Source organism: Colius striatus, chromosome 16, assembly GCF_028858725.1.
Source record: "Colius striatus isolate bColStr4 chromosome 16, bColStr4.1.hap1, whole genome shotgun sequence".
NCBI lineage: Eukaryota > Metazoa > Chordata > Aves > Coliiformes > Coliidae > Colius > Colius striatus.
In genome coordinates, this window is record NC_084774.1 from 13467691 (window position 1) to 13480188 (window position 12498).

The 12498-nt window shown below is 42.7% G+C and overlaps 1 protein-coding gene across 1 annotated transcript in view; it reads left to right on the forward strand.

Annotated features, from left to right (window-relative positions):
- Positions 1–12498, forward strand: part of BMP7 (bone morphogenetic protein 7) — a 47133-nt gene that overhangs the window by 27935 nt on the left and 6700 nt on the right. The window contains exon 3 of the mRNA XM_010206242.2: positions 7959–8107. Within this exon, the coding sequence (XP_010204544.2) occupies positions 7959–8107 (149 nt within the window). The remainder of the gene's footprint in view (positions 1–7958; positions 8108–12498) is intronic.

Consider the following 12498-nt stretch of genomic DNA (forward strand, 5'->3'; position numbering starts at 1 on the left):
AGTGAAGAATACAGGCATAGGTCTTTCCAGACAACCAGCTGCACCCACAGCAGATTCTTTCTGCCATTCTTGCCCCTCAGTAGTACTGACATTCGAACAGAGGGTGGAAGCTCTGCTCCATCCACCTGCTCAGTGGTGGACAGACAGATGCCCAACAACCCTGGCTGTAAAAATGAGAGCCCAGCCCTGTCCTCTGCAGCAGATGGGATGCTACTGTGGACTTTGACTAATAGAAATTATATCTCTGTCAGACTGAAGGTATTTATAGGAAACTAGAGTAAAGGACCAAATATTCTTTCTGGCCTTTCCAAATCTATGAATTCATTGCAAGGCGAGCTTTTCAAACTGGCAACATCTTTTCAAAAAGTCATGTACAGCATTCTTTAGGCACAAAACATCAGTTATTCACTTTAAGCAAACAAGTACATTCATGAACAAAAATGTTCCTAATATCATAAACACTGTGAAAACAGTTGATGTTTTGACTAATATAACATGTCTCAAAGTTTCGTGTGCATAACTCAAAGTCTAGTGACTCATGTCCAACTTCTCTTTGATCTTTGTGGTTCACTTACCCAAAAGCCCGGGAGAGAGTTTTATAAAGACAGCAACTGGCTTGAGAAGGGTGCTGAGCAGCAGGACATCAAGCCCCTGTTTGTGGTCGCAAACCCTCCTAGTGTGAACTAAAGGATGCCATAAGGTGCTGCTCAAGGCCTTGCCACCTCCTTCCTGTGGGAAAGGGAAGTAGATGGCAGTGCCAGGGAGCACACATCATAGGGCTTGCTACAAGGTGTTGAAGGTCACCCATCTCAGGCACCTGCACAGGGAATGTGTCAAAATAAAGCTGATGGATGTGAGCCCAAGGAAAAGGAATTTTGGTACTTTTAGAATGTAACCATTAAATAGTTTGTGAACTACTTTGCAAAAGAAATATTCATTACCCTCAGAGTCTCCACTATTCTTGTAAGCAGTAGCCAAAGCAAGAATTGCAAAGGGATTGAAGTGCTGAAGACACACAGGTATGTAGTGGGATTTCTAACAGCAGGTAAGCAGGTTGGATACCAGCCTCCTATTGCAGTTGATAGGAACTTGAGTATTTTCAAAAAGTACCCACGCAGTTGTGGGGCAGATTATCAGTCAGGGCATCTTCCTCAATTTATTACCCTGAGGCTGTAGAAAAAATGCAGACTGTATACCTCCCCTCAACATGAGAGCTCAATCCTGCCCATCTGTCTGCACCTTCAGAAGCTAAAATACCTCCTCCCAGAGTTACATCTCCTATTTCATTGGACCCAGTACTTGCACTGTGGAGTAAATCCCAACCCCTTTGAAGTCAATGGGAGTTTTGTTACTGGAGAGAATAAAGCCAGGTACTTGACCAGCCTTTGGTAATTGAAATGTAGTTGCTACATGTTCACTTTGTGACCATTATGGATTTCACAGGCTTCAAAGGCAGGGAGTGATTTGAATGCTCATGTTACCAGCCCTACAGAAAAATAAGATCTTGCAGGATGCATTCCTGGGTTTGACTTGCAGCTGGAACGCTTTAGTTTGTGCTTCAAACTACACCACTTCTGCACCCAGATCAAACCTGAGCCCCTCTCCAGATCCCTTTCTGCCCTTCATTGGAGTCTGTTTTCATGTTGTGGGTTGAAACATGTAATTCTAGTAACTAAGAAAGGCTTAGGCCCACCCAACCCGTGAAGCAGATGTGCCTTCTTTTTGGAGCTTTTTAAAATACCAGCGTGATGGTTGTAGGGATGGTGCACCAAAGAAGGGTACAGTTTCACTTTGTGCCCCAGCACCATGATGGTATATGCAAGTGCTAACAGCATCTAGAAAGGTACTGACAGTAGCTTTGATTTCTTTTTTTGTGACTTATCTGCAAGTCAGTTGATAACTGTACTCATCTCTTAGCAAGTAGCAAGGGAACTTTAGCATGGAAACCCTGTAGGTCTTCATGAACAGACCTGCATCTAGTTACCTCTTTCACACCATTCCTAAAAGCCACTGCAGCCTGCAAAACCTCTGACAAATCTCGAGCTCACTTAGCCAGGCACAGGTCTTCACAGGCACTTGTGTAGCTGCAGGAGGCATTTTGCTTACCCCAGTGGGCTCTTGCTCAGTTAAGTGACACACTAATGAACAGCGATTCAATGCTGAATAGAAACAGCTGTACATAAATTGCCAGAGATACGTATATAACCTCATTTCTCTCAGCACTGCTTTTACAAGAGGCTTCATATTGAGGAAACGTTGCATCTCTGTAACAAACTCCCATTGCCACTTCAAAATCAGTCTTCAAAACCTAGATCCTACCCTGCTCTACACTACATAGGAAAGGCAGCATCACTACTAGAAACAAAGCATCACTACAAAGAAACAAAGCCATTTTTTAGTGAACTTAATTTCTAACAAGAATGAGCAAAATTTACCCAGATCTGTTTCACTACCAGTACAGCTATTTTTTTCAGACTAGTCCCTGGAAGTCATCTCCAGCAAAGTGTATTCCTGCTGTGGCCATCCCCTCGCCTGGAGGAGACCCCAGGCTGTGCCTGGCTGGCAGCACCTCCCAGGGGGCACTGTGAGGGTTTTTATCACTGGAGAGGGAGAGGGAAGGATAAACAGGGGAAGGGAAGGTGTGGGAGGAGGGCTGTATCAGGTCTGTGTACAGAGGGTGTTGCAAACGTGCCAGGGAGAGGCCCAGGGAGATCCTGGGGCCCTCTCAAAGTAGGAAAGTCTGAAAAATATTTTCCTAAGCTTGTCTTTGGACAGCTGCAGCTGACTTTAAGCAATGACACCAAGCAAACTGGAATCTGGATACTACAGTTTTTTAATCCAAACAGATGTCTTCTAACCCCAGATCTCCTCTCACCCTCCCAAGATGCCTCTTCTGCCACCTTCTCCCTCCACCTCCTCAAGCCTGGATGTGAATTGCCCCTATCCCCCCCTACCAGCTCTGTCCTTGGGCTGCCTGTTAGTAAACTTGCTGTTTTGCACCATGCCTGTGACTCAACCAACCCCTCTAAGCTTGGAGTGCCAGTCAAGAGGACAGTATTTTGCTGCTGGCTCAGGGGCTGTGGTTTATGTGCAGAGCCAATAAGACATTAACGTATCTGTGCTCAAGTGTTTCCCACTTTAAAACAGAAGCAGGAGGGTTGACCAATATGTAAGGCCATCTGAAGTCTATTGCAAGGTGTCACAGTATGGTTATTGTTTAAAAACACTGTTAGATCTGTAATTCCTCAAACTAGCAGATATTAGAGCAGTGCAGCTGCTGGGCAACCTCGGTGTGCTCTTTGGGCTGGCAGATTACCTGAACACAGGCAGGGGACTGCAGGAGTGGCTGATGGTGGCCCTGGGGCTGGCTAATGCCAGGACACACACAGGTGAGCCAAGGCTCCAACTCTGCTCCCAACCCAGAGTGCCAGCACATCACAGGAATCAGCTTGTCTTGCGATGCAATGAAAGTTGCCAAGAGTCACCTTCACTGCTGCTGCCTGTCTTTCTTCCCATTTATTTTTATCCCACTTGGAAGGGCCCATCAGTGTTTAGTAGCACTTGTCAACCAGCAGCTTGAAATAACAGAGCTGACAAGGGGGATGGGGAAAGTGAGGGAAGAAAACAGACACAAAAGCAGGAGCTGTTTAGTAAGAGGGCTGCCCTAGAGCAGTGTAGACCATATGGCATTGCAGTTTATAAATGCAGAGTTTCATCTCCTGTTCTTTCTTGCTATTGCAAAGTTGCCAACTCTCTTATTTTGCCCAAGTCTCTCACGAGCCCCATGTTCATCCTTGTGCCCCAACTCATCAAGGCAGGTGATTAGGGAAGATGCTGCACTTCTCATTTTTGGCAATGTTTCTAGTATTTATGGCTTCAAACCAAAGTACATCCTAGAGGCTGAAAATATACCTCAGCAAAAGGCACAGAGCCCATACACACTATTTTCATGAAGCTTCATGGTTGTTAATCCTTTATCTTGTCTTAGAATTACCACGTTGTGACACGATGACTTCTCTTCCTCACTGTTCTCAGTTTCCTTTCAGAATACTCTCACTTGCCTTTTCTGTATTTTGTCTCCCCTTATTTCTCCACTGATCGCCACAAACCTCGCTTCCACTAATTAGCTGTGATTCCTTCTCTTACCCCACTCATGCCACCAGTTGTCCACAGCCCTTTAGGAGCTTCTGCTCTTCCTCCTCCATAACTCCAGCTGCTTTCCTGACACAATCTCACAGGCATCCTCCCCAGCCATGCTTGCTTTGCAGTATTTGTTATTCACCTCCAAGTCCAGAAAATAAATTCACCAAGGAAATTTCATAGGCCACACAACAATTATATGATCTGTAGACAATTTTTTGGGAGTGCTTTCTAATGGGAAGTGACTCTCTTGTCTGACATCCAGTGCCATCACTACCAAAGTGATCAGCAGAGAAGTGCCAGCCTCCTGTCCTCATCTTAGGCTCCCTTGGCAACCCAATGCTTGAGAAAACTGAGCTGAAAGCCCCGAGTTTTACCATTGCTGAAAGCTTTGACACTCCTGCTGATGTCAGTACTTTGAATGCTAAGCCATTTTGATGTGGTCTTAACAAAACATACTTGTGGTCTGGATCCAGACTTCGTAATTTATGTAACTCTAATCTAGACATTAACATTTCCATGTCCCAGCTTAATTTTCTGTAAAATGAGGATCATGTGTCTTTTCCTATCTCTCTGTCTGGTGAGAGGTTCAGTATAGTTTCTCATGCTCTGAAGTTCTCAAATGAAGGAACTGAATGCAGGGCCAAGGAACCAAAGTGCTCTTCTGCATCCTGGTTGCAGAGCCAGTATTCACATCAGTCCAAGAATACTCTAAATATGTGGACAGTTGGTAGGTAAGGTACCAGAAAGCACATGTGTACTAGAAGCCTTTGTGCTTAGATCTTTACCTCTAAGCTAAAACTGAAGTCAGCCACATTAGTTAGACTTAACTAGCACTATCTCTTATGACAATTCTTTAGATAGGAACCCTCAGAGCAAATTTTGTTTAAGCAGAACAACATTTTTTGCCATGTTTATTATGTTTTGTCCAACAATGACGTCTAAAAAAGGGCTTGCTGTCTATTAGCTAGTGATTTAACACTGTTTGTTGTAAGTCTTTAGCAAGCAGGGAACTTCACTTAAAGAGAGGTTGTTCTTTTTAAAAGAACAAGAGGTTTCTTTTCATCAGAACAAGGGCCACAGTCTCAGGAACCTCTCCTTACAACATCAGTCAAGTTTTGTATCCTGTCTCTGGGCGCTGCTGGTGGGCCAGAGTGGAAAGTGCTAATCCAGGAGTGCTTGAACTTCTCCAGAGAGCATCACATACGGGGTCTTTTTGGGTCTAAATGTTCGAGTGTGTGTGGGAAGGACATTTCCCTTTAGTGGGTCTCTTTGATCTCTCTCACTTTGGGCTTCCCCTCCAGGCCTATTGTTTGCACATTGCTGTAACTACAGGAAAACAAACACATTATACAATTTCCCAGACTGACTCACCCTGGTACTTGATGCCTCATGTTGTCTGGTTACCCCGATTGCATCATGTCAGCATAGGAAGCTTAAAGGCTGGTTTTTCTGAGTAATAATACTGCAGTCTAGCAGTAGCTTAAAAAAAAGTTATCATTATTGCTATTATCTCCAATCTGCAAACTAAAAGGGATAAAAACCAAGCAAGCCAAGTCCCTATTAACAAAACCTTGTGTGAATCATGAGTTCCAGTCAGGGGCCATGCTTAAATGATGCAGTATGCAAACACAAAAACCCTTTACTTCTGGAAACTTGGACTCAGCCATTGGAACGGGCCAATCCATCCTACTCCCTCATCCCTGGCTCCTCAGGGATGCATTTTGGTCAGTGTGTTGTAAACAGGGAAGGGCGGGAGGTGTCCGTGCCACTGTGTCATGCACTGTGGGAACACAGCCACTGCTTCTGGGTGGGGATAGAACCCCAGGAAATTCGTCCCCCGCTTCAAGCGTTTTGCATTCCTGTAGCTAATGTGTATATGGAGGGAGGAGGTTATCCATACTGTTTATCTTCAGCTGTCCTAGGTGCACCCAGCAAAGCTGAGAGCTCCAGAGATAAGTTTCCAGCATCTGGGTTGAGCCTCTCCAAGGTGGCCCCTTTCTGGGCCACCTGCATTGGCTGCCCAAACATCTGCCAAAACACTCCCCGTAGAACCCCCTGTGTGGCAGCAAGAAAGTATTGTAGGAAGTTTAATTCTGATGTAGGGCTTCTTCCACAACCCAAAACCTTGATTAAAAGAAATCAAAACTCCCTCTTCCATGCCATCCTCCACAGTAGGATCAAGCTGGGAGAAGGGAGGCATTACAATCATTATAACCATGCACCTGAAAGATCTCTTTTGCGAACATCAGACCTTCACCTCCTCTCTCTGAATTGAACTGACACAGAAAGCCACTGCTTTCCTTCAGGCTGCCACAGGCAGCACTAATTGCACCCTCAGCACCATCGGCTGTATCTATATATTCAGCATTGTGGGATCCGAAGGTATCGTGCCTTGGTGAGGAAAGATAGAATCCTCCACTTATGCACAATGGGTGATGTGCTCACGTGCTCTGCAGGAACTAATTTCAGCAGTTTAATTTCATGTAAGGCAAGACAGAGCCAGAGGCAGTGACATCTATTAGCTCACACAGGAAACCCATCATCTCTTACATACTCTGGGCCACAAAAGTTGAAAGGAAAGCTAGATAGTAAAAAAAATTGCAATAAAACTCTACTTCTGTTTTGACTCAGCTGTGTGGGACAAAAGCCTCTAATTTCTTGGTATCTCACAGGGAAAAGGATCACTAAAAGCTATGAAACAAAAGCCTCTGTGCCGACAGCATTCTCACATTCATTTTTGATCACTTGATATTTCGTGCAAGCTAGAGGCACTGTGTAAACTGAGTTAAAGATGCATATTTGCACTGACAAATCAATAGTGACAAAATTAATAAGCTTTGAGGACATGATTAAAGGGTTTTCCAAGGATAATTCTTCATTCAAAAGGATATAATTACACTTAAACAAGTTCTTATGTTTGTGCACTGTAAGTACAAAAGCGGCTCTTATTGAACTTGTCTAGACACTTCCACCGTGTTTCTTTGTTCTTCTTGTAAAGTTGTTTTTAATAAAGGAACTGCACTACTATCCATTTTTTTTTTTATCCCAGTGATCTCTTCCTAAGTTACTGATAAGAGAAGATGGCTTCCTTTACAGAACTTGTGTTTCCTCAACTTTACATTTTACAGAAATTTGACAGGGAGTGTTCTGTAAACCCAGAATTATTTCACCCTTGTCAAAACCACAAAATCCTCTCTTTTTTGGATCTCTTTTCATATTCTGGTATTAGTTCTTCAAGTAGAATAATTCATCAGTGGCCTTAAAAATCAAGCAACTAATTGAAAGAAAACTGCCACCCAAACTAATGAGACCTGTGACTGTGCTGAGCATTACATCCTCAATCAATTACCTGTAACCTCAGATGAACAAATTACATATGTTAATACATGCACACCACTGTTCCAGCTGGCTTGAACCAATGCTGCAATTATGCACAAAAGTCAGGAAATTATGTGTGGAAAGGATAATGAGCAGCATTGTCTGTCCAATTACCAAGTTTGCATATGCAAACAATCATTTTGCAAATCTGTGCCTGGTGAGAGGCTTTTTTTTCCTGAAGTTGCATCAGCAGCTCTAAGGTTAACTGTAACAGCAAAGTAACCCAAAACCACCTCAGCTCTGCTTCAACTCATCCTCCCTATTTTTTTTGAAAAGCGCTTCATCTGAAGGTGATTAAAGGGGGGGGGGGGGGGAGTGCACCAGACCCAGCTCCAGCACAACTTGCCTGTTGCTGAGAGGCTGACCAAGTGTGTGGATGCCTGCAGGGACTGCAGTGGAAGGCCTGGGTGACTGGGAATTCCACTTCTTTCTTTCAGGGATTCAGATTTGTTCCTGCTTGACTCCCGAACAATCTGGGCTGCAGAGGAAGGGTGGCTGGTGTTTGACATTACTGCAACCAGCAATCACTGGGTGGTGAATCCCCAACACAACCTTGGCCTGCAGCTCTCCGTGGAAGGCATCGATGGTGAGTGGCAGTCACTGAGTCTTTGTTTCAGGTACATGGTTCTCAGTCTAGGGGAGCCTTAACCATTCAGTACTTTCCTTTGAATAGGGTTTCTTAAGCATGTTTTTTCCTGAATTTGCCTAAAATGTTAATAATGATAATAATGAAATAATCCCTAGAGAGATTTGAGATTAAGGATGTACCCAGATGCTCTAACAGACTGGTAACCTGTCTGCGGTCATTTCAGTATTAGGTTGGCACACATCACTGTCAAGGTTTGTGTATGCTTCTGGCTCATTTGCAGGTAGTGCAATCCAGTTGAGGAGAGAGGAAGAAACTGTCACATGTGGAACTGACATAACTGAGTGATGCAGAAGGCTGGCATTAATATGAACAAAAGTCCTTTCAAATTCAGAAAACAGCTAGAAACTATTTTCATTTCCTTTGTGGCAGTAGAAAGGGCTAATAAAGTCACTCCTGGTCTGGAGTCCAAGGTCTGCAGCATGCTATGGTACAAACCTGTGAGATTTGTGAATGGGTGGGAAGATCTGGCTCAGAAACACCTCCAGAAAGGATGTGTTAAGAGTCAGGACAGGAATTTTCCTGACCAGGTCTTAACTAAAAAGTCATGCTGCTTTATTTTAAAGTTAAAATTCCAAGTATCCTGAATCTTCTAGGGCATTCCCAGGACCTGGGACCATCTGTAACTGCCTGACTGCCTCACAGGAGAGATTAAACAAAACCCAGCTCAAACCTATTATAAATACTCTGAATATAGTAATCTAATGACATACTTTCATTCTCCAGATATACATCTATGAGATCACTTGCTACTGGTTTTTATGCAACACTGTGGATGTTTCCAGAAAGTAGTATTTTGCATAAAGGCTATGCAAAGTAATTTTGCAGAGATTCATTTACACAAATGAGTGATTTTACTCATGTGGGAGCTGCAGAGAGAGATGTACAGGGTTTGTTTTAACCTGCCCTCTCAGCGTACTCTGTGAGTGCAGAAACCCAAATACATAGAAAGCAGGAGCTTCACCATGGAAGTTACTAGTCCCCACCCCAGTGACAGATGCTTTTTGCCATTTTTATATAAAGGTGTTAAGACTCTTAAAACACTAAGGCAAATTATCAGCCAAGAGAAGCTTAACCTGTTCTCAAACACTTGTCCTTGTTTCTAGTTTCCAGTTTGCCTCCTAAATAAACTACTTGGAAGTACAGAAGTGGTAACCACAATTATGGCACATTTGTTCAGTTGTGGTTCACATAAAGGAAAACCATCATAGACCTAGCCTGGAGTCCACAGAAAAGTGATAGCTGGAAGTGGGCTTTGTGTCTCTAAATGCTATGGATGCTACAGGATCACATTCACACTCTTCTACTGATAAGTCTTACTGCTCTGATCCTTCCCCATCTTTCCCTAGAAACTTTACAGAAAAAGTCAATCCCTTTTTTCAGCATTAGAGAGGAAGACAAATAGCTTATGAGCATCTTACAAATTTCAACGAAGGCTTTTCAGGATCTTACATCAAAGGAAATGCTGCAACTTTGCACACACAGTAACTCTGCTCTGCTGGAGCAATTAGAAGAGGACTCTTAAAAGCATACAGCCAGATCTATCACAGAGAGAGCTTTCAAAGACAGAAATTCCCAGCTTCAGTGATAAGTGCATTCTCATCTGGTATTCAGCTCAATGAAAATGAGGAATCTGATTTCTTTTTGCACTCCTGAGAAATCGAGCTGAGTTTGTATATGATTCCAACCCTTTACAACATAACCCACTGCCTTCTCAAAACAGATGAACAAAATACTTCAATCAACTTGTCACTGAAGTTAGAAAAGCCAACTGTAGTGTTTAAAAAGTAAATACAGAGATGCAAGACACGATTGTCTGATTGTCTTCTGTAACAAATTCCCCTGGCAGCACACCTTTGCACCCACATTTCTACACCATATGTGTGAATTTGTCTTTCTATTTTGAATGATGGCAAGGATGTGTCCTTCCTTGCTCCTCAGGTTTCATTTTTGGATTTTGCTTTACTGTGTGTGCTAACAAGAAAGCTGCTTTTACATCTGAACTTAGGAAAAATTGTGTGCTGCAAACATAGCAGAATTTTGATGCAATGCTACGTTCTTGGACCGTCCCCAAAACTTTAAGTGAATTAGGGGAAAAAAAACCCCAATTTTACTCTGTATCTGTCATTACATTTAGAGATCTGAAGCCAATACAGACTATTTAAACATCATTCTGACATCATGAGCACTGCCCAGATGAAGTACAAAAGAAATTAAAATGATTTTTGTATTTCTTTATAATCTTGCCAAATAAGTCTATCAACATGTATAACTTGGATGGAATCAAAAGGTATTTGTTTACACTTAGAAAAAGGGGATCATCTTGAACAGCAAGAAGAAGAAATGTTTGAGTGACTCAGTAGCCCTCAGTGAGCCCTCAGCCCAGCACCTGATAGCGCCTGGCTCAGCAGCTGCCCACTTTGGTTTACTTAGTTTGTCACTTGAGTCCCCATTTTTGACAGCATTAAAAAAGCAACTTAATAAAACCAGAAAAAAGCCATGTCCCACAGTTCAAGAGCACAACTTGAGTTCTTTGGGGAGAAGTTTATCATTGTCTAAGGGTGACTACACAAGTGTCCTTGTGTTTAACCTTGCTTTCTAGATGTACAGGGAAAAATCAGTGGATTTTCCCCATCCCTATTAAAAATAAATATGCTACTTTGCATACAAAGCATTACATACCCTTTTTTCCACTAAGGAAACACTGCCACCAGACTGGTCTTGAACATGACATATTGGTATTAGGTGAGGAATTCATTGCTCAAATGCTACATAGTGCTGCCCAAATGCAAATCCATTAAACATACTAAGTGTGAAGTTGCATCCCCTCACTGCATGCTTCTGACCTCATCTCTAGAGACCTGGCAAAGTAAAATAATTTACACTGGAGAGAACACAGCCATAGATGTCCTTCCTAGTTTAAACAGCTTTGGGAAGCAGAAAGACTTCTTTGGAGAGGCAGGAAAAGCTATAGGAGCAGTATTGAGTGAGCTTTAACTCCTACAGCTGAGCTTGTTTTCAGGAAATAAGGCTTCCATCAGGCAAAGCCTGAGCACAAGTGGAACCACTTATGTATTTAGCATTAGCTACTTGCTTAAGCACTTTGTGGGCTCAGACTCAAATGTTTAAAATGAAAATTGTTTGGGCAAGTTTCTGGAAAGTAGCTTAAGCAGGTGGTGAAGAAGTTGTTGATATGTGTCTCCATACAAATGTACGTACATGAGGTTTTGCTGTTGCTATTTTTGCCTGAGCTTTCCTGGTGCCCTGTCTCGAGATTAGTTTTGCTTTATCTAGTTTGCAAGGCCTGGCCATGCTGGGCAATTGTCCTGCTGCCAAGTTCCCATTAAAACACCTCTTGAGCCAATCTTCTCTACAAATCCCATGTGGGTGCATCTCAGGCCTTATTTGGTGGGCTACATCCTTTTAGAAAAATAGAAAATAGACTGTTTCTGAGGCTGGTCTGTTTCTTGGCCTCGAGCTTTGAACATAGCCCTCATTTTCTGGGTGTTACATTTACCATTCTTTTGACAAAGATGGAAGTAATTCCATAAAGACAATAATTTCTAAGCCTTGGCATTTACTTACTCATCTTAAAAACAGCAGTTATAAAATATTACCTAGAGACATTCCAAGTTAACAGTTTCTTTTCACACAGTAGTCAGAAAGTAGTAAGATAAGGACATTTTTGTCAGTGGGCTGTAGAGCCCCTCGCCTGCTCTCCCCATCCAGGCTGCCTTCCAGGGCTTCTCTAGGAAAGTATCGTCTGTCCTTTGGCATATTTGACTTGTGACTGACAAGGCTTAGAGCTATCCTCAGCCACAAGATCACAAGAGCCATCAACAGAACTTTGGCTTAGCAGGAGTACTCAGTAGCTTGGAACAGAGACATTCTGGATATCACCACTGCATTTCACAACAGCACCCAGACGTCCTTTGGAGACAACACGGAGAAATGTTCAATTCCCACTGCCACTCCCTCCTTCTGTTGTTTGTAAGTTCCTGATTTAATTCTACAGAGAAACCACCTGATGATCTTTTACTAAAAAAGCAAGAATGGTAATGGACAGTTTTGTGACAAAGTTATTTGGTACAGTAGTGCTGAGATACAGCAATAAGCAAAATGTCTGTAAACATCTGAATTATTTGTTTCTCTCAGTTACAGCCTCTCTGGAACTCAGTCAGCATTTCATACAAGGCATTTTTATTTTAAATTAATAACCTTCCAGTGGGAATTTAGTGTTCCTATGGGCTGAGTTTTATGGTTCCTTTTATAGGATCACTTCAAATTATAGGTTGGTGAACTTAAAGAAACCCCTCTAAAGAATGCAGGAA